At 60.6% G+C, this 27986-nt stretch overlaps 2 protein-coding genes and 1 long non-coding RNA gene across 10 annotated transcripts; 1 reads left to right on the top strand and 2 right to left on the bottom strand.

The window, feature by feature from the left end:
* Positions 1-1681: 1681 nt before the first annotated feature.
* LOC106984657 (uncharacterized) lies at positions 1682-10108 on the bottom strand. Of its 5 annotated transcripts, none has more exons than XR_008291482.1 (4): positions 10003-10108; positions 5859-6018; positions 3172-3271; positions 1682-2801 (listed from the first exon to the last, which is right to left on the bottom strand). It is a non-coding gene; the product is annotated as an uncharacterized LOC106984657 (long non-coding RNA). The 5 variants fall into 5 exon arrangements; XR_008291479.1 differs by lacking the exon at positions 10003-10108 and adding an exon at positions 6618-6747; XR_008291480.1 differs by lacking the exon at positions 10003-10108 and adding an exon at positions 6640-6747.
* Positions 10109-10601: 493 nt separating this feature from the next.
* Positions 10602-17193, top strand: PEX10 (peroxisomal biogenesis factor 10). Its single transcript, XM_027060682.2, has 6 exons — positions 10602-10779; positions 11450-11530; positions 12032-12438; positions 13713-13888; positions 14030-14165; positions 15446-17193. The coding sequence occupies exons 1-6, from the start codon at positions 10668-10670 to the stop codon at positions 15512-15514; spliced, it is 981 nt and encodes a 326-aa protein (XP_026916483.1). The 5' UTR covers positions 10602-10667; the 3' UTR covers positions 15515-17193.
* On the bottom strand, positions 17152-27986 carry RER1 (retention in endoplasmic reticulum sorting receptor 1). 4 transcript variants are annotated; one of them, XM_027060683.2, is made up of 7 exons: positions 27843-27986; positions 24913-25000; positions 23622-23726; positions 21579-21678; positions 19884-19962; positions 18738-18873; positions 17152-18111 (listed from the first exon to the last, which is right to left on the bottom strand). In XM_027060683.2, the coding sequence occupies exons 2-7, from the start codon at positions 24991-24993 to the stop codon at positions 18022-18024; spliced, it is 591 nt and encodes a 196-aa protein (XP_026916484.1). In that variant the 5' UTR covers positions 24994-25000; positions 27843-27986; the 3' UTR covers positions 17152-18021. The 4 variants fall into 4 exon arrangements, with proteins under 4 accessions (XP_026916484.1, XP_053061668.1, XP_026916485.1 ...); XM_053205693.1 differs by lacking the exon at positions 27843-27986 and adding an exon at positions 27218-27620; XM_027060684.2 differs by lacking the exon at positions 23622-23726.

The following is a 27986-nucleotide window of genomic DNA, read 5'->3' as shown; positions in this document are numbered from 1 at the left end:
GGGACCTGGAAATCAAGGAGACGGTCTGCCTGCCCCCCAACCCCTTCCTCGTCTCGGGACCCAGTAGCCAGAGTCCTCCACTCCAGCTGTCCCTTCCCCCTGACCCCCTAGTGCTGCCTGACGGGTCTCCTCTCCAGCAGGGCACCTCGCTGCCCGCCAGTGCCCCCTGGCACCGGTTCCTACAACCTTGCCTCTCCAGCACAGCCTCCGATGGAGGGGCCCCAGTGACGGGGAGGCAGGTCAGGGCACCCCCGTGGCTGGCCAGTCTGAAGCTGGACCCTCTACCCACCCCTGACTTAGCAGATGAGAACACAGATGATGAGGGGGCCACTCAACCCCCCCCCCCCCCAAGCTGTTGAGCTGCCCAAAGCCAGGCCAGGCACGTCGCACAGAGAACCCAGCAGCCCTGACTCCGAGGCCGTGGCGGGAAGTGCCCTGCCCCGGCCCCCTGCTCACGGAGGGTGGGCAGGAGTGAGCTGGCCCAAGGGCTGGTCTCACCGAGTTGAGCCCTCACGCTAGGTCCCGAGGGAGGGGCTTTTGTCAAGGGTCAAGCCCCAGGTAAGAGTGGGGGGTCACTCAGCCAGCTTGGCACTGGCCCCCGAGGAGTGGGGGAAGATGTTCCCAGCAGCCCTGACCGCTGGGGGACGCACACATGGAATAAACACATGGCATGAGGTCCGTGGGGACAAGCAGCGTCTTGAGAGCATAGTATTGAGCGGAGGAAGCAGAGACCAGAACGAGGCGTGCGGGAGAGCAGTGCTTCCAACGTGAGGCCCACGGAGCCCCTGGTGTCCCAGAACCCCCGGGGGGCAGAAGTCTGCGCTATTTCCATACTAACCCCCCACCCCGCTCCTCCCCGTGCCCACATCTGTGCAACGGTGGATAACAGCCAGCACAGAGCCAGGCAGCGGCTCCAAATGGCCCTGGGTCGTCCCGTCAGGCCCCCTGTCACCGCACACTCAGATCGAAACACAGAAGAAGCCGCTGCCCTGGGAAATTCCAAAACGTGAATTTTGTGAAACCTCAGCTCTTGCCCGTATCCTGTGTGAGAGAGCCAGGGGTTTCTCAAGAGGAGGGGCTCCGGCGGCAGATGCCAGGCCCGCGGGCCGCGAGGCGCAGGCAGCAGTCTTTGCTGGAAGGAACCACGGCAGACAGACTGTTGGGAGGCACGGGCGTGTGCAACATCTGGCGGCGGATTTCTCCAAAGCGCATACGGCAAGCCTGCCACCTAAAAGCAAAGTGACGACCACGTGATGAGGTCCGTTGCCAGCGATGAAATTTGCGCTTCAGTAAAAATGAGCATTTTGGAGAATGTGTATCCACCACTGCGAGTCTGACGGCTTCCGAATATTTGAGGCTTTTTCTCACGGCAGCAGTGGCGACGTTCAGGAGAGACCACGCGACGCGTGGACGTGCGGGAACTCTCTGCCGCACTCAGCGACCAGCGGCTTCCAGATGCCCCAAATCCTGCCCAGGTAGAGATCCACTCACAGCCAAAGACCCACCGACGGGGCTCACGTAACAGAACCCCAAACGGGCATTGCCAGACTCGGGCTTTCACCCGCCACCACCTCCGCCAAGCGTCATCGTCTCTGTGGCTTTGCCACGGCGGTGAGGGACGCACATGCCTGCGTGCAAGGAGGTGGGTCTCCTCCAGAGCTTTCCACCCCGACGGGCACGCTGTGGCGGCCGCGGCGCAGCAGCGCATCCAGAGCCCGGCCCCCTTCCTCCTGCCCCCCGTTCCGGACACTCGCCACAAGACAAAGCAATACCTCTCTTCTTGCCGAATTCGTTTTGGGGGAAAAAAGTTATTTTCATGAAAAACTATTTATATTAACCTAAGTTTGTGCAGCCACTGTGGAAAACAATATGGAGGTTCCTCAAAAATTATAAATAGGAATGCTATTGGGTATTTCCCCAAAGAGAATGAAAACGTTAATTCGAAAAGGTACACGCACCCCGAAGTTTACCGCAGCACCATTTACAACAGCCAAGGTGTGCGAGCGCCCTCTGGCGTCCACCCGTTGGGGAACGGAGAAGGACCGGGCATGCGCGCACGCGGGAATATTACTCAGCCATAAAAAGAATGAAACCTGGCCACCTGCAGCAACACGGATGGAACCACAGCCCATTACGCTACGTGAAATAAGGCAGCCACACGAAGACAAAAGCCATACGAGTTCACTCGCACGCAGAATCTAAAACGCCAAACCAACGAACAAAGAAACAGACTCGTAAGTACTGAGAACAGGTGGTTGTGAGAGGGGAGGCGGGTGGGGGGATGGGGAAAATAGATAAAGGGGATTAAGAGGTACAAACTTCCAGTTACAAGATAAAGGAGTCACAGGGGTGGGAAGTACAGCACGGGGAACACGGTCAGTAGATTGTAATAACATGATGGCGGCGAGCCCTGAGTATTTTACACAATTGCCCGGTCACTATGCTGGGCACCTGAAACTAAGGACTAATGTCAGACCGCACGTCAACCCTACTTCCATAAAATACAAAAAATGTTCTTTACGTTCGCACATAATCACTTGGTTGTTATTCAGCGAGACTGCATCAACAAAATGTTTTTAATGATTAGTCTCAATATCTAACGTAGTAAGCGTCAAGTGCTAATAACCAGGGATGTGCTGATCCAGATTTACCAACCAGCCCCGTGAGGGTGAAAGCCCTGATGGGCGGTGTTTGCCAATTTCCACGTGAATACGCCCATGGCAGCCAGTTTCCAGCTGGGAGGAAACCGGGTCACGTCCGGTCCTCCCGCACTTCCGCTGGGCGGAGGGCACAGGCGTGAGCTACAAGATAGGGGCGCAGATAACAGCAAGATGTGAATAATCAGGAAGCAAGAGTGTTCATTACCTTGCTTTCCTTATAATTTATATGTTTTACATAATTTAATTAGTTTAATTTGATTTTAATAACGGCCGCGTGTGACAACCCGCTCTCAGAATTACCGGAGACCTCATAGCCGGCTCGTGAGCCGGTGCGAGCAGCTCAAGCTCCACTGCACAACACACTTCGGGGTCCCCGACAGCTGCTCAGATCGGAAAGGGGTCCGGAGACCACCCTGTGCACTGCCAATACGGATTTTTAAAAATCGCAGCGAAGTAACACTATCCATGCTGAAAAATACAAAAAAAAACCACAAAAACCCAAAAGACGCACCTAAGGGGGGACCGGATGGGCAAATGGCAATCCATTATCAGTCAAGAGTGGGGTCGAGACGTGGTGAGGAGGGGTCCCCGCTGCTCTCTGCTCCCGAGGCCTGCAGAAGAGATTACTGAGGAACTGGGCGGGTCTCAGGGAGAAGCCCAGCCTGGTGAGCAGACACAGGCCCCTCCCAGTCTTCACGCTCTGGGACCCCCACCCCCAGGGACTCTTTCCCATGTTGTACCAGGAACAACACCCCATCGGGGCAGGGCCAAAATAACCGGGTTTCACCCCACAAAGATGATCCCGGGAAGAACCCACAACCTACCAGCAGACTGGGCCCCAATGCCCCTCCTGCCTGAACCCCACCTTCTCCACTCGGGAGGGTCACTTGGGCCCAACAGGCAGCTCCAGGGGGGAGCTTCAGGGCAGTAGTTTCGTCTCCACGCCACAGCACAGGGGGATTAAAAAGGAAGCATACAGCCCAGGGACAGCAGAGACTCTGCCCGGAAAGTCTCCATCTGACGGCCCCCCGCAGCCCAGATGAGATGCTGAGTCTTTGGGGTGGGGGCAGGAGTCTGCTGACAGAAAGAGGTAAGTCAAGGCTCGGGACAGGAGGGAGACGCAGTCCCTACGTCCCTGTGTCCTTAACCCAGCACTTACTGAGCTCCTGACCCAATGATCAGAGACCCTGAGGTAGACAGGTGGGGTCTCTGCACCCACCCCGACTCTGGACCAACCAGCCAGCTGCCACAAAGCCCCATAGCAGAGGGCGTGACGGGGCTCAGAGGGGCCCGGCTGTGAGTAGGACCCTTGGCAGGAGGGGACACTTCAGGCAGCAGGGACAGCATGTGCAAAACCCCTGTGGCAGGAAGGGCCCTCTGGTCCGTGGGCCCAGGGCTGGCTAGGACCTTCGTGTCCCAGTCCTCCCAGGATTAGCCTGGGGCAGCTGAGGGAGCGCAGTCTTCAACTGAAGGGCACCTCCACAGCTGGGGACACCTGTTCCGGCTCCTCCCTCTGTCCTCCCATCCCCAGAGGAGGCTGGCGGTGGCTTCCCACATCCCAGTGCTGGGTGGGCACATAGCCAACAACACATCAGAAGGCTCGTCTCCCTCTGCCGGCCCCTCAGGCCGTGAACATCCACCATGACTGCACCATTCAAGGCCTCTGCCAACAGCACATCTGGGCCCCACCAGGATGTGGGGTGGCCGGCTGGGTGAGGGTGTGGAAGCGGGCAGGCCAGAGCAGCCCGCAAGGGGGCCGAGGAGGCCCCACGGGGCCTGGGCGGGGGGCGGGGGGGGCACTGAAGACCACAGGCTGGGACACCTGGCCATGGGGGTGCTGTGTTCTGGGTCGGGGTGGACAGCAGGGGGTGGGGGGAGAGGAAGTGGGGAGGAAGCTCACCCTCTTGAAAAGGGTTTGCTCAAGGGTGGGCACATGGCTGAGGGCAGGGCAGGGAGGACTGGTCGTTGGAGCCACCGGTGAGGGACGGACGGGGAGGGATGGGAAGCAGACCCCAGGGTCTTTGGGCAGCAAAGACATTAGTGCCACGAGGGTGTCGGGCCCAGGGTGGGGGCGCAGGGGTGCTGGGCAGCCACGACACAGAACAGGCCTGGGTAAGGCCAAGCTGAGAGTAACAGGGCTTGGGGGGGGGGGGGCTCCCGCCTGGGAGAGGGGGAGCCGGGACAGGCATGGGCACAGGAGCGGCTGTGGGAACAAAAGGCAGTAGGAACGTGTCACCCCATGTTGCACAAGGCAGGAAAGAGGCTCCAGGGGGGGAAATGCCCCACCTGAGGCTGGGGCCACCTTGGCCGTCCCCTGCCCCACTCCATGCTCTGTGCTGCACTCCCCTGGGGTGCCCAAGGCTTTCAGCCCTGCCCATAGGGTTCTAGACCAACCTGGGGACAGGGCCAGACGCTTGCACCCAGGCCCACCCTCGCCCACAGTCTGCAGACCTATCCCCCATCCTCGGCCCCCTCCACAAAATGCTACTGTCTTATTAGAGACGGTGGTAGGTTCCGAGCCCACGGGCCTGGCCTCCCCTGAATGCCTCCTCCAGCTGCCCAAGCTGATGCATGAGCTCCCCTCCCCTGCCTTGGTGCTCCCCGGCAGGGGCCCAGGGCCAAGCGAGGCTGGAGGAATTGCACCCGTGCTCACCCACTGCCCCCACCCCTGTGGACAGCCTGGGGACACGTGCTATCCCGCAGGCACAGTAGGGCACCAGGAACACCATCTCCAGCGGAGACTTTGAGAGGAGACACCTTCTAAGAGTCCTGCCCACCAGGCTCCTCCTCACCCGAAGGCACCCCAGGCCACCTTGGAAGGTCTCTTCTGCTGCCGGGCCACAGAGGGAGGACAGGAGGAGATGGGAGAAGATTCCAAGGATGCTGCCGGCCTCCATCCCAAGGGCAGCTGTCTGGGGGCACCCCTTCCTGCCCTCAGCACTGAAATGGGGGTCATTCCTTTCTGTGTTTGTTCAGGAAGACCTGTGATGCCCCTTCTGGAATGGGGAGCACCGCAGTGATCCCCCGGAAGTGCCACACTCACAGGGCTCACATCTTAAGGAAGCAGGCAGCAAAGCAGTCCCTTGGCGGTCGTAAAAGACCGTGAACAGGGATTATGTCTGGGGAGACACATGGAGCGGGGTGGGGGACGAGTGATATTGTGACTGAGTCATGGAACAGTCCTGGACAAGACGGTACCTGCAGACGGCCTCCCGGGTGGGGCCAGCGGTCACCAAACAGGGCACCTGTGTTCCCGCATCCCCACTCTTCAAGGTGCCCACAATATCCGCAGGGGCCTCCAGTGCCAAGGTCAGACCTAGAACTCTCTCCTCCGGGTGCTGGGGAGCCTCTGAAGGCTCTGGCACAGGGAGAGAAGAGTCCGGTGCTGCAGGGGACGGTGGGGCAGGGACGCGGCGCTGACCTGTAAGGGTGGGCACCCCCACCACATGCCCAGAGCTACCAAATGCAACGGTCAACTTGCACCCCATCGGGTCCCCACTCGGCCCTGGCCTTTGGTGACACGTTTTGGTAGGTCACACCTGTCTGATAAATGAGCCACAACGGTGTGGGCAGGGGCAGAAATACCCAGAGCCTGTCGCTGGAGGCCTCAGCTCCTGCCCACTGGCCTCCAGCGGGCCCGGGGCTCCCACTGCCCTCCGCCTGCGGGAGGACCCCAGCACACTTGGGCCACAGTGGGCTGCGCTGGGGCCCCTCTGCCCGCAGGAGCACCCACCCCGCTAACTAAAATATCCCGCACGCCTCCTTCTGGTTCACTGACGTGAGGTGGCCAGAGGAGCGGGGTGGGGGTGTGCTGGTGCCCTTGGCAGCTACCGATCTCTGTGAATTGGGACAAATCTGCCAACCCCGCATTCAGAACCAACTGGATGCAGCACTGAAGCCCCCCAGGGCCCACCCGGCAGACCCGGAAACCGAAGCCCAGGAAAGGTACGGACCTACCCAGGATCCCCCAGGATCGTACCGCTGCGCAGACGCGGCAACCGGGTCCCCGCTAGGACGAAGGCAGTGGCGCCACAGGAGGGTGTCTCCGAGGAGGCTCCAGCACACGGTCTCTCGAAAGTGGCCACCCAGGAAATGGCCCCAGGACAGGGCCTGACCTCCCTGCTCCCGGGATGGAGGCCGCTCCCCTGGCTGGAGTGAGCGGAGTGCACGTACGGGTTTTCTGTGCTGCTCTCAACACCCCGCCCGGCCCGTGGCCCTGCGGAGGCCTCCCTGTCTGGCCCTCCTGGTGCCCATGAGTCCCCACACTTCGGAGCACCCCACGCCGCGGGGGCCTGGCCTTTCTTTCCCTCCTTTCCTTTCTCCCCCGACCCCCACGGGAGGCCAGGAGGGTGACCCATCACCCCAAACTCTTCTCTGGATAGAGCCCTCCCTCTCCTTCTGCCGGTGCAAAGCCTCCTCATCCAGGAAGTCCTCCTGGATCATCTCTTCCCTGGGCCCAAGCAGCTCAGCCCAGGATGACGGCCACGCATACATGGACAGCCACCCCCACCCAGCAACAGACAGAACCATTGGGGTACAGATGTGGGGCCAGACAGACCTGGGATCACCGGGTGCCTGCTTTGAACAAGGCACAGTCTCTCTGAGCTTTGATTTCTTAGCTCTGCCCCTACCTTCCTTGGCCTCCCAAGTGCAGACTCCTGTCCTGGCTCCCTTGAAACCCTGACCATGGGCCAGAGCCCCAGAACCCCAGGCGGACTCTGCTTTGTCGGACACGCAACTCTGCCAAGACAGTCCCATCCCTGACGAGCACAGGGATGCACTGGCCCCAGCCACTCGCCTATGCCCTGGAACCACTGACACGACCTCGCAGGCAAGGCCAGGCCCCCAACCTGGGCTCTGCACTCTGGCCCCTTGTCCTGACCCCAGCTACCGAGCCTCCTGCTGTGGGACCACTGCTTGGCTGAACGAGGTCTCTGCTCGAGGGGCTGGCGGGGGTCCCCTGCTCGGTCCTGGAGGTGCTGCCCATCTGCACCCGGGGCCTCCCTCCCCTCCCCAGGCTGCCCCCACCCCACGCCCACTCTGTGTGTGTGCCACCGCACGCGAGTGCCAGTCGGTGCAGTGAGGGGCATTTCTGGGCCTCCAGGCGGCCACGGGGGTGGACAAACCTGTTCTCTGGGTTTGTCTGAGAGCCGCTCCCCACAAAAGGAAGCAGTGCCCACCTCTGCCCTCCACCCCCAGGGCACCTGCCCAGTCAGGGGCCCAGGCCCAGCACCCAGGCGTGTGGCTGTCTGGACATGCACGCAGCTTTCTCCAGCGTTCTGTGTCCCTCAACCTCCCGTCCCCAGGGTGGGCATCCTGCCCCGGGGAACAGTCCCCCTCCCAGTCCCATGACAAGGGCACACCCCACTCGGTATCTAACAGGAGGACCCTGAGGCCTGGGAATTCAGGACAGGGAGTCACACAGTGGGAGCATCTTAGAATTAGGGCAACAAGCCAGCCCATCTTGGTTTTCCTTCCTCCCCTCCTCCCAGCACTGTTTTTTTTGAGCACCTGTGCATGCCGGGCTGGAGGGGACAGCAGCCACCCCAGCAGGAAGGCTCCACCAGGTGAAGCCAGCCTCCCAGATGAAGCACAGGGACACAGACGAGTTGACCACCAGCTTGCCCACTAGGCTGCGGGTGGTGCTGGGTGGAAGCGGGAGATGAGGCGGGGGACCTGGGGTGAGGTGTGCAGCAGGGCTCAGAGAGGAACCAGAGCAAACACCCTGGAGGAGGGACACAGGAGAGGGTCCAGGGCAAGCACCCCGGAGGAGGGACAGAGGATCCTGAGTGCTGGGAATCACACTCCTGCTCAAAGGGCAGCCTGTGATCCAGGGGACTCATGTGCTGGCACAGTGGGCTCTTAATAAATACCAGCTCATTCTATCAGTGTTCCCATTTCACAGAGCAAAAAACGGAGGTCTGTGCAGTTAAGGTGGAAAGTGTGCGAAAGCTCTCTGCAAGCTAGCAAGGACCTGCCGAAGTCACAGCAGGTTGAGTCAGAGACCAGCCCAGCACGGCTCCTGGTCAGCAGGGCCCACGGCTCGGCTGCCACTGGACACAGCAAGTAGCACCCAGTAGCTTAAAAACGGAGTCACCCCTTAACTGCAGGCCCAGCTGGTGGACAGCACCCCCTCCCCCGCCCCCCACCACAGGGGCTGGACTCGGCCACCTCAAGCCCGGCCCAGGCGGCCACTTCCCTGAGGTCCACTCTGTTCTTCTTCACCTTCCTGCCCGGGGAGAGATCACAGTCACTCTGCCACATCTTTGGATCCTGATCCAGCTTCACTCTTTGGGGTGAAACTCCCTAATCCCTAAAATTCTACCCTCTGACCCCGTAGAGCAGATGGGCCGACGGCGCCACCTGCCGGCCGTTCCTCAGTCTGACCCCCCCCAACCCGAAGTCCTCTCAGCAAGGGTGCGGGGCGGCGCCAGGGGGGAAACGAAGATCTGAACCGGGGGACCCAGGCCCCACCTGCCCAGAACAACACACGCCGGGTCACATGGTTTCTGGTTTCTGGTCATATGGTTTCGTGAGGCTGAGCAGGAGAGATGCTGGGAGGTGCAGTCCCGAGCAGGACCCGCTGGTGGGCACGATGGGGCAGTGAGGAACCCGAACCTCCACCAACTGGCTGCGGTGAACACCAGGGCCGTGTGTGCAAACCCACAGGCCAGGGCGTCTTGGGGGCCAGCAAGGAGCTGAGCGTTTCAGACTGTCAGACGTAGCTGGTCAGAAACTTGTGAAGGGGGGGCGGGGGTGCCAACTGAAGCTTCGGGCAGCCTCTGGCTGCGGGGCACAGGGACGTGGGCAGGGGCTCGCCTCCAGGGGGCTTCACTAGGAAGGGCCTGGCCACAGCTGGTGGGACCTCCGGTTAGCGCGGAGACTGGCTCAGAGCCACAGCCCAGCCACTGCCGGGCTGCACCTCGGTGGGCGGTGGTCCTGGAGATGGGAGCAGAGGCGAGGGCAAGGCCGCGGCCGTCCCGCCCCACGCCCTCCCGGGCAAGGTCACCGTAGGCTCAGTGGCTCCCCAGCCCCGTAGCCAGGCACTCTCCTTAGTGCCAACAGGACAAGACGCAGGCGCCAGCCGTGTCCGTCTGCGGCACCCCCTGCCCTCCTCTGCCGGGCAGCGGGTGGGGCACAGAGCCCCCAGCCTCCAGGCACACTCCAACCTTCCTCAATCCTCCCTCTCCTCTCCCGCAGCTCGGTCCAGCTGTGGCTCTCCCAGCGCCGTCCCCTCCGGCGTGTGGCCTCCCTGGGCCCCTCCCCTGTGAGCAGAGAGGCTGACAGGGGTCAAGGGTCGGCACTTGCGGATGTGGAGCGGTGCCTGTCTCGTCACGCTCACCGTGGATCCAGGAGCAACGCTCACCTCGAAGCCGCCACGTTAGCTTCCGGAGCCGAAAACGCCAGCACTCGCACCCGGTCCCCAAACCACGCCCCGCATCCACCTCCGTCCGTCCCTCCCGCCCCGCCCACTCCCTTCCCACACCCCAACGCGCATCCCTTCCGGGACCTCGGGGAGCTGGGGCCGGCGTTCACCCACCGCAGCCCCGCCCCCACCCTCCACGGCCCCGCCCCTGCACGCCTCCCCAGCCCCCTACCCGCCTCCCCAGCCCCCTACCCCTCACGGCCCCGCCCCTGGCTCCTTCCCGCCTCTACAACGCCCCCGCCCCTCACAGCCCCACAGCCCATTGCCTCTAGCCCCTCACGGCCCGCCTCAGCATCGCCCCCACGCCCCTCACGGCCCCGCCCCCGCATCGCCCCCACAATGCTCGAGCCGGGGCCCGGCCCGCCGCCACATAGACCCCGACCGAGCGTCGTGCCCGGATCCGCAAGACGCCGCTCGTGCGGCTCCGCCCCGCCTGGGCAGCAGTCAGCCCCGCCCCCCGCACCGCCCGCGTCCCTCCACCTGCGCTAGACGCAAAAGGCCTGCGCCACACGTTTGCGTCATCGGGCGCCGCCCGCGTGGGCGTGGCCACGGGGGTCACCAGCACCCTGCGCGCAGCGATCATGGTCCCTGCGGCCGCCGGCCCTCCGGAGGTGGTTCGCGCGGCGCAGAAGGACGACTACTATCGCGGCGGGCTGCGGAGCGCGGCGGGCGGCGCCCTGCACAGCTTGGCGGGTGAGGCCCGGGCACTGGTGCGCGCTTCCGGGCAGCGGGAGTCCAGGGCTGGGGGCGAAGGTAGTGGGGACGCTCGGACGCCAGGCTCGGGTTGCGGACTCACGGCTAGGGGTTCTGGGCAGGGAGAGGGGCGAGCGGAAGAAACGGGGGGCACGTTTACTTTGGCACGTCTTGTGTGGAACAACGTTCTCGGTGCTTCACAAACACCACCCGTTTAGTGCTCAAAACGTCGTTCCCAGGCGGGACTCTGTCGATGTATTCCTTTTTGCAGAGGGAAACTGGGGTTCCACAGACCTCTGGTAGCTTATCTGAGGTCACAACCAGCAACGCGAGGGGCTGGGATTTGATGCCGGACGGCAGGCTCGGCTTGGGTTCTTAGTCACCATGCTACAGTGCCTGTCCTTCTGGCCCTTCTGGGCTCGAGAACAGTTACCCAGGTGGGTCCTAGAGGGCCGGGTGGCCGCAGGTGGGGAGGTTCTCAGGAGACTCAGAGGCCCAGAGGAGGCAGGAGACTTGGTGCCGGGTACACAGCTGGGAGACCAGGACAAGAAGGGGTGTGGCTTAGGACAGACTCAGCCCTGGGGAGGGGTGGCTGGGCCTTGGCGGCAGGAGGAGCGGGAAGCATTGGTCCTGAACTTTGCCACCTCGCCCCCGCCGCCCCTTCTCTCAGGTGCGAAGAGGTGGCTGCAGTGCAGGAGAGAGATCGAGCTGCTGTCGGACGTGGCCTACTTCGGCCTCACCACGCTTGCAGGTAACAGCCCAGGGGGGACCTTGAGACCAAGGGGCCCACAACACACCAAGCCCAGGGACAGGGGTGGGGGAGCTGCCAGCAGAGTGAGAAGCGCCTGGAGGTGCTTCCTAGTGTCCCTGGCCCAGATGCAGTCTCAGGGAAGGAGGGGACCCTGACCCCTCCCCTGCAGGAGACGCCAGGCCCCGAGCCCCAGCTGGAGCCTCTCAGAGTTCTGAGGTCACATCTGTGCCGTTCTCTCATCCTTTGTTTCTGGGGACTTTTGTCCTGGACTTTGCCCAAGGGCCCGTTGGGACTGTTTGTGACTGAGTTCCGTGGCCGGACAGGGGTCCCAGCGCTGAGCCCTGTCACAGAGCAAGGGCAGCAGGGCCCCAGTGCGGCACCTTCAGAGGAAAGGCAGGGACCTGATAGAGAGCAAGATCCGGTACAGAGAGAAAGAAAGGGACGGCAGGGCCCGGCCTCAGTCTTCTCACGTGCGTCACCCCCCTCCCCCAACCCCGGCAGGCTACCAGACCCTCGGGGAGGAGTATGTTGGCATCATCCAGGTGGACCCGTCCCAGAGCCGAGTGCCCTCGAGGTTGCGCCGTGGCGTGCTGGTCGCACTGCACACCGTCCTGCCCTACCTGCTGGACCGGGCCTCGACGCACCTGGAGCACGAGCTGCAGGCGGACGCCGCCGGCGCCAGGCCCTCGCAGGGCAGCCCGGCAGCCGACAGGCGCGGCCGGCCGGGAGCGAGGCTCTGGGTGCAGCGGCACGTGGCCGCGCTGACCGAGCAGCAGAAGAGGGTGCTCCTGCGGGCCGTGTTGGTGCTCAGGCAGAGCCTCGCCTGCCTCCAGCGGCTCCATGTTGCCTGGTTCTATATCCACGGTGCCTTCTACCACCTGGCCAAGAGGCTCACGGGAGTCACTTACGTAAGTGGCAGATACCGTCCGTGCTCGCTCCGTTCTGGACCGATTGTGTCTCGGCTTCTGTTGGGAAACAGCCACAGGGCCCTCTACCGAAAAGCGAGGCTCTTATCACGTCACGTTTTGCCAGAAGATCCTGGAAGTACGGTCTCCAGGAACCCTGAGGGTAGGGCACACCTCTCCTCTGGAGGTAGCGTTTGGGAGCCGCTCCGCTGTTTACTCTGAGAGCCCGCCCGAGGCTCCAGGCTCCTGGGTCCGTGCCAGCCCCTTCCCAGCTGCCCCGGTGGAGGCGCACGTGTAGGGACACCTGTTGCCTCCGGGATCTTCCCTGATCCAAGCCTTCCGGTCAGCTCCACCTCGCATCCTGTTTCTTACCTGATGCGTTCGCTTCAAGATTCACCGGGAGAGTCTTGCCTCGGGGCCCCGACTGCCCGCTTCCTCGCCTCGCTCGGCAGCACTCTCCCGGGTGCCTGCCTCTCTCCTCTCCAGTCTCAGCCCTCCGTGCCCACTCACAAGGGCTGACGGCTCGCCGCCCTCGGCGTTACCTAGGGTGTGTGCTGAGCTGCCGTGGCGAAGGGCCCGGAGACACGGGCTCAACCCGGACCGAGGCCTTTTGCTCTCCTGGGGCCCTGGGGGACTGCTGCCGAGTCTTCTCTGCCTGGATGCAGGGGGCCTGGCTTGGGGACTCCCAGCTGAGGGGAGGGGGACCAGAAGTGGAGGGCAGCCGACTTTCTCTTCAGGGCTGTGGCTGCAAGTTGCCCCCATCACTAGCTGCAGCGTCACCGGGGGGCAGGTGTCTCGCTGAAAGTGGGAGCTTTTCCGTTATGTGACACACGAGCTGGTTAGCGGTACCTGCCCGGGTGCTGCTTCCCTGCCCCATGGGTGTTCTCAGGCTTCTCTGCCAATGCCTTGTCTCTCTGCAGTGTGGGTCCCCGGATGTATCCCTTCACCCTCCAAATTCTCACCTGCAGCTAGAGTGACTGCAGACTTGGGAGCCCTGCAGCCGCCTCCCCTGCTCAGCACTCGGTCCCGCTGGGAGTGAGGCGCTGAGCTGTCCAGCAGCGTCTCCCGCCCGGTACTCAGCCCCTGCAAGGCACCCCTGCCCTCCTGACTCAGCCGAGAGCCCCCCCCCCCCCCGCCGCCCCGCCACATTGTGCCAGGAGGGTGGGGTTTGGCCTCATCCGGTGGAGCACTCTACTGCCGGGGGGCGTCCTGGCCCCCATGCTGCTTGGCGCTCTGTGCCAACCGATCACGTGACTGTCCCTTCTGGCCCTTGACAGCTTCGCGTGCACTCCCCACCTGCAGAGGACACGAGGGCGCGTGAAAGCTACAGGCTGCTGGGGTTCATCTCCCTGCTGCACCTGGCCTTGTCCGTGGGCCTGCAGCTCTACGGCTTTCGGCAGAGGCAGCGCGCGCGGCGGGAGTGGAAGCTACATCGCGGCCTGTCTCATCGCAGGTGCGTGGGTCTCGGCTCGCGGGAGTCCCTGGGGCAGGGCCGTGGCCTGAGCATCCCCATGCTGGGCACTGCCATGGCTCAGGGCAAGCACTGCAAGGACTCTGGAGGTTAAATTACGGTCTCTCCCTGCCACACCCCCAGGAGCCACGTGGAAGAGAAAGCCATTTCCAGAAACCCCCTGTGTACTCTGTGCCTGGAGGAGCGCCGACACTCAACAGCCACGCCCTGCGGCCACCTGTTCTGCTGGGAGTGCATCACCCAGTGGTGTGACACCAAGGTGGGTGTGCCTTGGGTCCCTAGCTGTGATTCTGGAAGCAGGCTCCACGAGCAGGTGCCTGGGCCTGCCCAGGTGGCCGCCCAGGAATCCGGGAGGAAGCCTGTCCCAGAAACCTTCTCTCACGGGGGGTGGACGGGCGCGTGTCTTTTTAAAGCTCCCAGATGAGCCGGACACGGGGTGTGCCTAGAGTCAGGGCTGTGGTTGTGCAGCTGGAGGCGTTGCTGGGGCAGCAGCCGGTCCGCGAGGTCCGGTCCCTAGAGGCCTCCCCGATGGGGCCCCTTGGAAGCCCCTGCTTGCCTGCACACACGGGGGCCCTCCCCGGCCGGGTACACGTCCGCCGCGACCACCCACGTGGGCACTCCCAGCACACACAGCTGCCTACGCCAATCTCCGAGACCGCAGGATGGTGGGTCTACCTGGCCAGGTGACCAGAGCAGGGAATGCTACACCCTCTTCCCTCCATGCGGACTCCAGGGAGGGCTCGGGTTCATGGGCCCCCACGGCCTCGCGGGGGGGGGGGGGGGGGGGGGGGGGAGGCGCAGGTGAGGCAGATAAACAAGGGGGATGACGTGCAGTTTAAACGCCTCGTCCTCTTTCCTACCTGAGGACACCTGCCTCCACACACTGGCCAAGGGGCACTGTTCATAGAGCCTGTGCGTGGGGCTCACGGTGGCCGTGGCCTCAGAGCCTGGGTGGAGCAGACTCAGAACCAGCACCTGTGAAGTGTCCGCACTGTGTGGGTCCTACTGGGTTGTGCCGTAGCCTCCACTTTGGGGCCCCTGCTTCCATTCGAGGGATTCCCCAGGGACACAGGTGCTGCCTCTGTAAGGGCCGCCCCGGGCAGCAACACCTAGTAGGAGGTCAGCTGACCTTCCCAGGGAGGGGGGAACCCTACCTGTCCTTGGGGGTGGGGCCACGAGGACTGAGCTGGACAGGACATGCTCGTTCATTCCCGGAACCGCAGATACTGCTGCCCTTTCAACACAGCCCTCTGTGGCAGCCAGGCCCGGTCACCGTGTGGACAGGCTAACCGTCTCCTTGGCCTGGTCAGTGTCCCCAGCTCCGCTACCCCAGGGTTAAGGCCTTCCCTTCAGGTTTGTGACTACTGAGAAAAGTGGGCTTTTTTAATCGTCTTAATTTGAAGTTAACAGAGGCGTGCACAGCCCACGAGTCACTGCAAGAGGCTGCCGTGGGAGGGCCTGTGGTGGTCTGTAGGGACGCTGGGGGCCTGTGGCGGGGCTGCGCCGGCCACGCCCGTGTGACCCTTCTTCCCCCTGTAGACGGAGTGCCCTCTCTGCAGGGAGAAGTTCCCTCCCCAGAAGCTCGTCTACCTGCGGCACCACCGCTAACCTGACCGAGGGCAGAGGAGCCCACGAGTCTTTCTTCACGCCGGGAGAATCCTGATCCGTTCCCAAGGTCAACTTGCACAGAAATCACAAAATTCTCGAGTTTCACTTCACATCACATAAGCGACGCTGCCAGCAGCTCCGGCAGCAGAGGCCGGACCTGCTGGCGAAACGGCCGGTCCGGGGCCTTCGGGCGGGAAGGAGGCCGGGGCTCCCCGTTCTGTGGACCCCCGAGCCCCCGGCAAGCAGCGGAGCCCCCCTTGGGGACCGGCTGCACCACATGCCCGACGCGGCACAACCAGGTCGCTTCTGGTCTCCCTCCCTTCCCCAGACCGTTCACGTGCCGACAGCGGCTCTGTAGGAGGCACGTGGTCAGGGTTTGGCCTGAAGGGGCAAGTGTGGCCAAGAGCAGAGAACGCGGCTCAACAGTCACCGAGCCGCCAGCCCCGAAGACCCAAATCCTCGCCCTGGTCACCAGAGGCAGGCTGCCGGTGGCTCAGGCACACCGTTCACGGGAGTAGAGAGACTCCGAGGGGCTGTACCTCCACCTGAGAAGGTCAGCACGTGCCTTTTAACACACATGCGTTTGTTTCCCATCTTAGAAAACGAAGTCTGCACCTCGGCTGAGGTCTGCCCGGAGTTCCGGGTGCACAGCCAGCCTGCCCGAGAGGGTCTCTGCTTTTTTAACACCTAACCCACAGCCGCTCTCAGAGCTCAGTCTCCCCGAGGCTTGGCAGGCCGGCTGCACACACCAGGTCACCGCTGTCTAGCCTTTTGGTTACTTTTAGGTCTTTAAAAGTATTTAGTTTCTGCCAGAGACGGGACATTGCCACAAGCTTCTTTAGGAGACCAGCTCCACAGAAGTGTAGGAAAGTTCAGGCTGTTAAGGGTGAACTGAAAATCAGATTCGTAAAGGGTAAGAACCTGTGGTCAGGATGTCACATTCCCTGTCGCGTCGTGGGCTTGTGAGAGAGGCCTATGCAGAGAGTTCCGGAATCTGATGGACTGGACACGGTTGTTCGGGAATACACGGCTCCTCGGCTGACAGAGCTCACCGCCTGAGACAGGCCCCATGACCCTGCCAGACAGAAGCCGACCTCCGGATGGAGAGAAGCCTGAGAGAGGCTCCACGGTTTGAGGCCCATTACCTACGCTCTCACCGAGCGCAAACAATTTCCCGTCACATCTGCGGCCTGAGCATTTGCTAGGAAAACAGGATGAAGAATGAAAGTGTCTGGAGTTTGAGCATCTCCAGAGCTACAGTGTCGCCTCAGAAGTATGGATTGAGAACATCATTTAAATACCAAGATTAAAATACCGAACGACCTACACAAAAGGTCTGAATCGGGCCCTTCAAAGCAAGAGGAGCTCAATTTCAGATCTGCACGAATTGGCAAAAGAAAAGCCAGACAATAAACATTCAGTGCCTAAACCCCTAAGATGGATGGGACACTGGTCAGTCAGAGCTGCGCGCCTGCCCCCCCCCCCCCGAAGGGCAGGAGGAAGCCCCCGTGTCTGCACCTCAACACCCACCCCCACCCCCGGGGCCACCCCACTCACCCCTGTGGAGGCCGTGCGCCTCCCGGCCGGGTTTGCTCAACACTGGTGAGCTGCAGTGTTCCAGATAAAGACTCCACAAGAAGGGGGACACTGTCTTTAATAAAGTTGGAATTAAAAAGTCACTTAGTAAAATGTTTACGAGTATTTGTTTTTATCACATCAAAAAAGTTGACATGCAGGTCAGAGTTCTGTTTTCCTGTAGAAAGTGAGAAGCCATGTGTTAAAACCCACAAACTGGTCTGCTCTTACCAGTTGTTTCTATAAAGGGGCCGCTGCATGAGATCAACTTTAAATTAATCAAAAACAAACAACTCTTCAGGTATCAAAGAAATGTGTCAAAATAATTCCAAACAATTAAAATATAATATATATATTTATAATTCCAGGCCCTCAAAAGCAATCATGGTAGTTAAGAACAGAGTTTTGAGTCATTATGATAGAGACCAACTTGAAACATCTCTCGTGAGATGAAATTGGGAAACTGGCATTAGAACCCCAGAGTTACTTGAAAATCACCTTTCGAATGTTCTTCCAAAGCACAGGAATCAGGTTAGCATCATCATCCAGCTGGGCGACGTGGCCGTGGCGTCCAGGGGTGCGGGGGGCAGCTGGGGCGAGACCTGGCTCCTTCCGTGCAGGTCCGTTCCAGGACCACACAACAACTGAGACCACCCGCCCCACCCCTCACCCCACCCGACAGTCCTCCCAGCCTGCAGTTTACTAGAATTCCATCCATTTGAACACTTGAACGTCACTGAAAAATAAATCAATGCAATTTGGCTTAAATGTCAGTTTCTTCAAGAACCTGATGTTTCAGTTACAAATAATTGAAGCTCCTTTTTAAAAAGAAAATTCGACTCCCTCGAAATCAACTACTTTATGTGAAGGAAGAAGGCATTGTTACAATGGCGCAGAACCGTCCTCAGACTCCGATGGGTCCAGCTGAGCGCCTAGCTGGCAAACGTCTTGCCCGCGTCTTCCTTCCCCTTGTACGTCCTCTTGCCGTGCGTGAACGGGATGTACCGGTACTTTATCATGTGCTGGGGACAAACATGCATTTTACAATGGCTTCATTCGTGATGAGTGTTTTCTCCCAATCTGAATCCTGCTCTTCTCTACGCACGGGGCAACGAAACCAGGATTCCAATAAGCTTCTGGTCCCCTCCCCACCAGCGACCCAGCAAAACCCTCCAGGGCCCGCGGAGTCGGCTGAGCTCCTTGGAAATCCCAAGAGTGGGGGGAAAGGTTTTAAAACCCCTTACATGCAGGAAGGGCTAGGGCTGGGCCGGGGCCCCGGGATGGGAGGTGCCTGGACCCTGCTGATACCCAGGGGGGTGGCGGACAAGCCGCCCTGGGATCTGTTTGATGGTAACGTCAGCATGACACACGGCTACTGTGGTGGGCCCTGGGCTCTGAGCCCCCAGGACGATGGGCCGGTGAGGGCGGCACAGCAGAACTGAGGGCCTTTCCCACCTGGCCCCCAAAGAGCCGTCTGCTTAACGGCTGGACTGTGGGACAGATTTGAGTTGGCCACCTTGATGAGAAGGGGCTGTGCCCTGTCCCTGTTGCAAACCTGCACGAAGCTTCATGACGCTCCGAGTACAGAGAAGATCCAAGCGGGCTCTCCGCTCAGCATTTCCCAGCGCCGCAGCGCCCGCGTGCTCACCTTAATTTGCCTCTTCATGGTGATACAGAAAAGCATGATGAAGTACATCACCAGGATGGGCCAGAACACCGGGACATTGAAAGCCTCAAAGAAGGTACAGGCCATGGCCACGAGGATGCCCTTGGTCGCCGCGTGCCTTAAAGCAGGGGAGGAGGTCAGTGCCACCTGGGGCCACGGCAGCATCCCCACTTGGGGCAGCAGTGGCCTGGCATGCACCGCGCTTCCTCAGTCCCGTTTTCTTCCGAAATCACAAAGGGTGTGAAACACTACTGCTCGTGCCAAAAGCTCGAGGACAACTCGGGGGCCTCGTGTCTGCCGCGTGGAATGAGCCCCACCCGGGGCCGCGCATCGCTGAGGGGATCCCGGCGGCTCCCTCCAGCTCAGGGCCCGGCCCACCGACTCAGGGCCCTACTGAAACCCCTCCCTGGCTCTCCCTCAGCGGCAGGACAAAGGCAGACTTCCCTGGGGGGGCTGCAGGGCCATCCCACCCACGATCTGCTCCCTCCCCAGGCAGTGCCCACGCCCCGCGCCCCCATCCAGCGGGTGGACGCCTGCAGAGGGCCCGCCCTGTCCCCCACACACATCAGGGACGCAAAGTAAAGGTGTGGCAGCTTGTTCCCTTTGGGTTTTTGCTCCTAATGCTGTGGGAGTCACCTGTCCACGTGTCACACTCCTCCTTGTGCAACAGCACACAGACATCACTGCCTCCGGGAGGTCCCATCCCAGCCCGGTCCCGAGCACAGCACTCCTGGGGACAGCAGACGTCCCCAAGGCCGCACCTGCCCTGGAGGGGCCCAGCCCTGCTGCCGTGTGTGGGGTGGCACCCCTCCCTCCTGAGCTCCACGTCTGCAACGTACCCGGGACCCTCTACCCCGAAGCAGCTTCTCTTGCGCTCATTTCAAGGAGTACTGGTGTTACCTGGCAACCGGGAGAAGTCCCCGGCACCGGGCTGTCCCACAGAGGCTTCTGTGACCTGCCCCGTGCCCCGCCAAGCACAGCACTCACTAGGAGTCAATGCCCAAAGCACACAATGAAACTCTCATCTCTTTAAGAAGCCACTGCTGGCCCACTGGAACCAGAACCTCTGTTCTCGGTCTCGTCACACTGAGGACAAGCCTTTCTCAACTACCCTAAGGAATCACTCACCAAAACTTAAACTCCGGAAGCCTTCGAATAAAGGGCCGGAACTCCTCATTCTGTTTGGTTGGTAACGAGGGGCCGTCATCTGAAAGGCAGAATGTCAGCGAAATGGAGCATGGGTCTCCTCCGTCTTTCTCCACCTGCGTTTATGAGTTTGTCCCCACAGCTTCTGAATGAGCAGGCCCACCGTGTGAGGCACAGATTTATGTTGCTTAACCAAACACAACACAGAATCTTCACCGATTGAGAAATCAACTCACCGTGGGGCCCCTGGCTGGTTCAGTCAGCAGAGCGTCCGACTCTCTTTCGGCTCAGGTCATGATCCCAGGATGATCCCAGAATCATGGGATCGAGCCCCACGTTGGGCTCTGTGCTGAGCGTGTAGCCTGCTTGAGATTCTCTCTTTCTGCCCCTCCCCCACTCAGGCACACGTGCACACGTACTCTCTCTCCCCCACAAAAAAAAAAAGCAGGAGAGGGGTGGGAGGGAGGGAGGGAGGGAGGGACGAGGGGGGAGGGAGAGATAGAGATACAGAGAATCTTAAGTAGGGTCCGTAACAGCACAGAGCCTGACGAAGGGCTTGATCCCACGACCCTAGGATCATGACCTGAGCTGGTATCGAGAGTTGAACGCTCAACCGACCGAGCCACCAGGGTGCCCCTAGAATTTCTTTTTAGGACAAACTCCTGCACATCTTAAATAGTCACATAAATGCCATGGCGCACGCCAGTGGTCAGGCACGCACCAGCCGAGCTCACACAGGAGACGCATGAAGCTGGGTCCGCTCAAGAGTCCCGCTCAGGATGGCTGCCCTCCACGCGGAGCCCAAGCAGTCAGGCCGCCCCACCCTCCCTGCCCAGCTACACACGAGGAAACTGGGGCCTACAGAGATCTCTCAATCACCTAATTCCCCCAAATGACAGCAAACGAAGTGCTGTTTCCTTTACCGTTTTCATTAAACAGCCCATAGGAAAAAACCACAGGCTTCTGGTCACGGAGTGAACATTCTGGAGAAAATGTCTAGCACTCAGGAAGCACCACAAGGAGGGTCACGTGAGCGGGCAGCTGCATCTGAGTTTTTACAGCAGTGGTGACAGACGTGTTGGCAGAGTGACCAACGCCCCAGTCTGCCTGTGTGCCGCCCCCCCCCGCCCGGCCGGCCAGTCAGGTGTGGGCTTGGCTCCCCAACCTGGCCCGGGGATGGCCAGGAGCAGCGTGAGACGAGAACTTTTCAACCCATCATCCTGGATAATCAGAGAGCACTGCCCTCGACGGGCCATCAGCGGTCAAGACCCCGGTGGCCTCTGCCGGTCACAGCAAGCTGCCCGTGAAGACTTCTGGTTTCCCAGGAAGGGGGCCGACTCATCGAGTGTAGACAGGGCTCACACGGGCTGGCTGTCAGGCAAGAGTGCCAGCCCTGCCCCACACGCTCCACCACAGGGCCTCGGACGAGTCCCACAACCCTGCGTGCCTCCCTTCCCTGGTCTATAGATCAGAGGGACACGAGGACCTGCCCCACGCATTTACAGAGGTTTAAGGACTCATTCTACACACAAATTTGTCATCACCAAGGTTCTATGTACATTTTAAACACCAAGAGGACGGTCTCAGAAGTTCAGATTTCAAATGAGGCGACTGTGAAGTACACAAAATCACAACCCTCCAGAACAAACAGAGCCAAGCGGACAATCCCTACTCTACCTGAGTCTTCCATCAAGGAAGGATCCACTTTCGGAGAAAGAAAAGCTATGAAAAGGTTGAGGTGGTAGATCCCCAAGGCGTAGGTCACGATGTACCAGCCCTGCAAGAGAAGGAGGCACGGTCAATGGCATGCCCCAACACCGCCCCCGGACCCCATCCCGGCCTACCATGCCGTGAACTCCTGACCTCGGGTGAACCAAACTTCGGAGTATTCACCACTGACGTACAGGAGGAGGGGCAGCTTTTGTGGCAACAGGCGACAAAGAGGCCCAGTGGACGCCCACCATGGCAGTTGACCTCAAATGACTTTGTGAGCGTGACCGTGGACAAGCCACGGCCCAAACGGAGAACTTCTCCAAGGGTCGAGCTGGATGCACGTGACACCCGAAGCCAGCAGCTCCCCATCAGGAGCACAGACGAAAAGGAGGATTTTCGCGAAGCCGCACGCCTGAGCTGTGCCACAGCCGCCGGCAGGTACGGACCGGACACCGAATGGCGCCGGCGTGCACGCCCCGACGGCCACCTGAACCAGAGTCCAGGATCTGAGCCGTCGCTCAGGACGTGCCGGCCATCGGCTCTCCTGGTAGGCCCCTCACGCCACCATCACCACACACTGGTCACGAGTGTTAATAACCTTCGCCCGGAAAAATCCAGAACCGGAAAATCCGGAAGTCGAGAATGAGGTTCAGGGAATGTTGTGGAGCCAAACCCTCCTCGGGACGTGCAAACAAATGGAAGCACACAAACCTGTGCCAGGTTTACCCAACGGCACCAAGACCCACGGTGCTACCGACTCTAAAAGCCTAAACGACTTGCACACAAGCAAAAACTCCTCCGCCTTCCTATTTTTCAAGCCCGGAAACCGCTGACTAGACGTGGAAAGCCGACGGTCTCCTGCCGGCGTGCCTTCCTGAGAGCGACGCCACAGCAGGTGCGAACTCGGGTTTAGAAGACAGTACGGTGAGCCTGCGTGAGGTGCGCCCCCGTCCCGCCAGCACCCCGAAATCAAGGTCTCCGGGTCGTTCTGTCCGTTACAGAATGAACCAAGTTCCCATTCAAATGACAAACCTAGAAACAACCGCAGTAAATCTGACATCAGCCTCAGAGCAGCTGTGCAGTCCTGCTACGGGGAACCACAGAACGGCTCCCATGGCACCCACGGCCCCACGCGGAGCCAGCGTCAGGCTCGCATACAGGAAACATGCACGGACAACAGTACCCGGGAACAAAGAGGCTACACTCAGTTCAAGTGACAATTTCCCACAGCAGTGGACACGTCGTAGAGCCCAGGACACAAGCGTGTTGACCGGTGGGCCCATGTCCTCCTATGTCCTGGAAACATCCGGAACGGAGGCATTCGCTTTAAAGGAGGAAACGCCTTTCCAGCTACAGAGGAGAAAAGACTGTGGACGAGGCCTTCAACCTTCCTTCCTCCAGATGTAACGGGACATCAGATACCCCGCACCCGAGGCCTACAGAGAATTCGCACCCAGGAACAGGTGGGCACTGGAGAACACATACACGGCAAAGGGGACGTCTGGGGACATCACCCGAGCTGAAGAAAGGTCCTTCAAACCCACTTCCAGTCACCAGGTCTCAGACTCAACAACCCACTCTCTCTCCTCGGCCTCCTGAAAGGGAACTTGAGAGAAACAGCTAAGCCCTCAGGATGCTCAGGGCAGGAGGTGGCTGATCCAGAAGGTTCTTCTGTCACCCCGGGGTCTCTTGTGCCAGGAGTCCCAAGGCGGGGTCAAAGGGTCCACGGTGCAGACCAGGACCGGTGGAGTTTCACTGGCCCCAGGAGGATGTCAAGATTGTCCTGGGAACTGTAGCCACAGGGTATGACAAACTTAGGGTGAACCGCGGACGATCCAATTTTAAAACACAGTCACTGCAATTTTTCTCACGTTTAGTCCTTACCTGAAAAATGACTTATTGGAGACCCCGTCCTTCGCCATGAAACCTCCGCCTCCGGAGACAGAAGGAGAGCCGACACCCCACCCCGAGACCACGTCTGGGCAGCGTGCAGCCGGCCACACCCACCTGCAGCAGGTAGACTCGAATCATGTACACGAAGCTCAGGCCCAGCGTCACCACCCATCGCACGGCCGTGTAAGGCGTGGACTTGTCTAGCCAGGACTGGTAGATCTAGAAAGACAAGAGTTCACAGCAACGCATCCTGTGAGCGTGGGCTGCCGGCTCCTAAGTTACCAGCACAGAGCGGTGCCTACGATTCGCCCCCACCTGCCATCACTCCCGAAACAGGCCCACCCCTTAAGCGAGAACACGACAGAACGCTCTCTCTTAGCAGACGGTCCTACAGCATCAGCCTGAGCAGTCGTTTTGAGACACCTGACCTCACCCCAAGGGCACTGGGAGCGTGTATGCCTTACACGGGTCCCAGAGCCCCCACCTCCCCCTGCCCCGAGCTGGCCTCAGCCCTGCCCAGCAGCCCCGGGCGGACCTTGCCTCAGCCCAGTCAGCCACAGCCTGACCCCTGGCGGGGTGGAGCTCACAGACAGTGGGCACCAAGCGGTGAAGTTTCCGGAAGGATTCCTTGGTTCCACCCATACGTGCATGTGTGCAAACACGTGTAATTAGCACACGTATGTGCGCTGTCTAATTTTCACTCTCAAATTAGTTTTAACCTGTAAGCTTTTACTTTTCTATGAAAAATGTCAATTGTTCATAAAAGTAAAAGGACCCGTCACCCGGCTTCAGTAATTATGAAGTTTCCCAAATGCTTTTTAATTTTAAAAACAGATACGCTTTTCATTCTGAGTCAAAACATCAGTACATGCAATTGTTCACCGAATCAGACCTCTGAACCCAGTGTGTGTGTGTGTGTGTGTGTGTGTCTCTCTCTCTCTCTCTCTCTCTCTCTCTCTCTCTCTCCAGGCACCGCTGACCACAGCAGGCCTCAGCCCACGGCTACAGCCTGAAAATCAAGTACAGAGCTGGGTGAGGGGGTCTGAGAGCCCCCCCGGCCAAGTGGACGGGGAGGTGGGCGGCCAGGAGACAGGACGGTAAGGGCACAACCACACCACCCAGGAGCTAAGAAGTGTTTTCGTATTTGTAAAAGCTGTCGGGGAAAAGCAAAGAAAACAGGTGAGTGGCAGAGAGCATATGTGGCCCCCAGGCCTAAACCTCTGCGTGGCCCTTCACGGAAGCACAGAAGACACGAGCATGCTGGCAGCACGGGGAAGGCGCGAAGGGAGGCTGGGGACAGGTCCGCCGCCCTCTTCCTGGGCGCACCAGCGGCCAGCACGCTCCCGGTCGGCAGGAATCCCATCCGGCCCATTCAACTGCCCGCTCCAACTACAGAGAAACCAACCTGCCCGAGTCTTGTGAAGAATCTGTACACCACAGAAGGTTTCCCATGGACAGAATCTCCCACGCTGTCACCTTCAGACATCCTGTACCTGAGAAACACACAAAAGACTTCATATTAAAAGAGCACTCGAGGATTTCATCACTTTACCCCACTTCCATCGATACTACCAAGCACATTTTGTCTTGACTGTGTCTTTCTTCTGGGTGTCTTTACCACGAGCTGTCCACGGGACAGACGCAACCAAGAGGCCCTGGCGGAGAGCCAGCCCGGCACGTGACATGCAGAGCAGCACCGGGGACTTTTGTTCCCGCTCATGTCACCTGGACCGCACTCCTCCCGCTGGCCCCCGGGAGCAGCCCTCGCCAACCGTCAAGTCCAATGGACACAGCTTCCCTGGGGCCGCTGCACCCACGCCTCCTTCCTCTGCTCTTTCCCAGGGTTCCCCTCGGCATCCCCTCTTCTCCAGGCGTGCCCTGCTCTCCACCCAGGCTGCTCCCCAGGGCACCGGCAGCCGGCTGTGCACGGCCTGGGCCTCCACTCCGTGAACAGGGAAATGCCACACATTCCCAGGGAGGGAGCCCACGGCCTGCACCCCAGCTCCTCATCTATAAGCAGAAGGGATCCTACCCGCTCCTGCCTTTTTCCACGTGCCGTGCCATCATGGGTTCCGTGAGGAATTAGCCGATAAGAACCCAGAGAGCCGCCCGAAGCAGCTTTACCGCTCCTATCTCACTGAGGAGGATCGAGTCTCAAATAGTTGAAGCCACTGACCCAAGGTCAGGAGCAGCTCTGCCCGACCTCGGCTTCTCCATCTGAGCACGCTGCTGCCCGAACCAGAGGTCCCAGGTGCTGATGAAGACACCAGGCCAGGGCTCGGCGCTGCCCCCCGAACCTGTGCGCGGCACCCTCCCAAACGAGTCTGCGTTAAAGCTAACTGTGATTCCGTAACACTAGGTCCTGGAGCGGACGTAAGGACGGGTAGAGGGCCAAAAGTGTCACGGAAGAAATGCCCTGTGCCCTCACGGGAGGCACAGAAAGTGCAGTCGCACAACTGAACCCAGCAGAAAGGTAGCCCCAGGCCCGCCTCTTCAGGGGGTGCGTTCGTACGTTCTGAGAGAGAATCCCCCACGGCTGGCCTCCCGGCGTAGGCCAAAGCCAGGCCAGCAGAAAGCTACATCAGTAACACTCCTGTCCTATGGATCCTCGTGAGTGCTCCCTTCTTCCACGTTTCTACGACCAAAGTGTCCACCATCAAAACGTCCACCTGAACGGTGGCAGAAGAGCCGCGTTACAGAGGACGCGCTCCTGCCTGCAAGAGGGATGTGCAGAACCCCTTCCAACACACGTTAGCGAACTTCTGACCGTCTGGCCAGCAACACAGACAGCATCACGTGACTCCCTGTGTCTCGATGAAAGTCACCGCCACAGTAACATTAAGGAAGTGAACTCTTAGCAGTCTGTCACCTTCTGGCGGCAGGACCTGAGCGACACCTCATTCCGATGTGTGAAAGGGGGCGATAGCACCTTGGCCCCTGACTCCAAGGCTTCTCGCCGGGAGTAACCAGTCAGCTGCGTGGGCCCCCAGGGCCTGGCAGAGGGAGCCTTCCTCAGACGTGCCCTGTCTCTGGGATAGGGCCACCCTAACCCAGCTCCTCTGTCTGTGAGCCTCTTCCCCTGCTCAGGCTGAAGGCCACCTCTTCAGAGAGGCCCTCCGGTCAACAATCTCTAGTCACTCATATCACCTGGTTTTTATTCTCCATGACAACCATTTTCTCATTTTCCTCACTTCTCGTTTTCTTATTAGAATGCAAGCTTCTTCAGGGGGAACCTTGTCTGGACCACTGCTGGGCCCTGTCACCTAAAAGGGCCAGTTCTGTAGCACTTAGTAAATTACCTGTTGGACTGAACTGTTTTGTGCTCAGTCAGAAGGAAAACAAAGCAAAAAGCACTTTAACAAAACCCTTCCAAAGAGGGTCCTGCCTGACACTGCACACAACTGTCCCTGTACCCAGTTCTGGGGCCCTTCCCTGCCCCAGAGCCCGCACTCCTCAAACAGCAAGCATGGCCCTTACAGGATTGCATCCTGCCAGGCACGGGGGGCGGGGGGGTGGGGGGGGACGACACACTTCGCCCTCCTCCCTTATTCCTCCTAGGTCTGAGACGTGAGAGTTTCACCTGCAACCTCTGGGGCCGTTCCCTCCGCTGAAATGCCCTTCCAGACGTCACCTACTCATTCTCAGCAAAACCGCATTCCCCGGCCAGCGCTCCTCCCGCCCCTGGGCGTGCCCATCTTGGACGTCCGCACCTGGCCCTGACCACAGTGCACCTGGCCGGGGTCACCTCCCGCGCTCAGCAGGATCTGGGTCTCAACCGCCGAGGGCTCTGTTCACCCACGGGGGATTCGATCCCGCAGGCCCACGAACTGACAGCCCAACCCCGCTGAGAGGAGCGAGCCTCGGGAAAACTTCCAGGGCTCACAGGCCGCTCTCCTCTCGGGACTCGAGGGAGCGCCCCGAAGAACGTTCACCGGCGAGGGCGGCTGTGGGCTGCGCGATCCCCGGCGCGGGAGCACCGCCGGGTGCAAAGTCGGCTTGGAGAACTTCGACTTTTGCGGCCGTAATTTGCAATATTCCCAGATTATCACCTTGGGCAACCTAACTCTTCATTCCGACGCTTTCCTACCCACCCCCTACAGACAAGCCCCAGTGTCGAGAGAGGACCCGAGGAGGAAGGGCGGACGTCCCCGCTCGAGCCGGGGGTGGGCAGCCCACCCCGCCCAGGCCGCGCCCGCGGGCGGGGGCGGGAGGCGGTCACTGCGCGCCCCCGGAGCCGGGCCCCAGCCCCCGCCCGGCCTAGCACGCCGCCGCGCCCGCACGGCGCCCGCCCCGTGCCTGGCCCAGCCCGCCCGGACTCCCGCCGCCCGTCGGCACCTCGCCGCTCCCTGCGGTCGAGCGCGGTCTCCGAGGGCCGCGGGAAGGAGGACGCGGGCAGGCGGCCGCGCCGGCGCTTCGCACGGTCCGGGAAGGGACAGCCGAGCACTTCCGCTCTGTCCTGTGCGGCACCGCCTCCGGAGC

The sequence above is a fragment of the Acinonyx jubatus genome, chromosome C1 (assembly GCF_027475565.1).
Source record: "Acinonyx jubatus isolate Ajub_Pintada_27869175 chromosome C1, VMU_Ajub_asm_v1.0, whole genome shotgun sequence".
Lineage (NCBI taxonomy): Eukaryota > Metazoa > Chordata > Mammalia > Carnivora > Felidae > Acinonyx > Acinonyx jubatus.
This window is presented reverse-complemented; position numbering and strand designations above follow the sequence as displayed.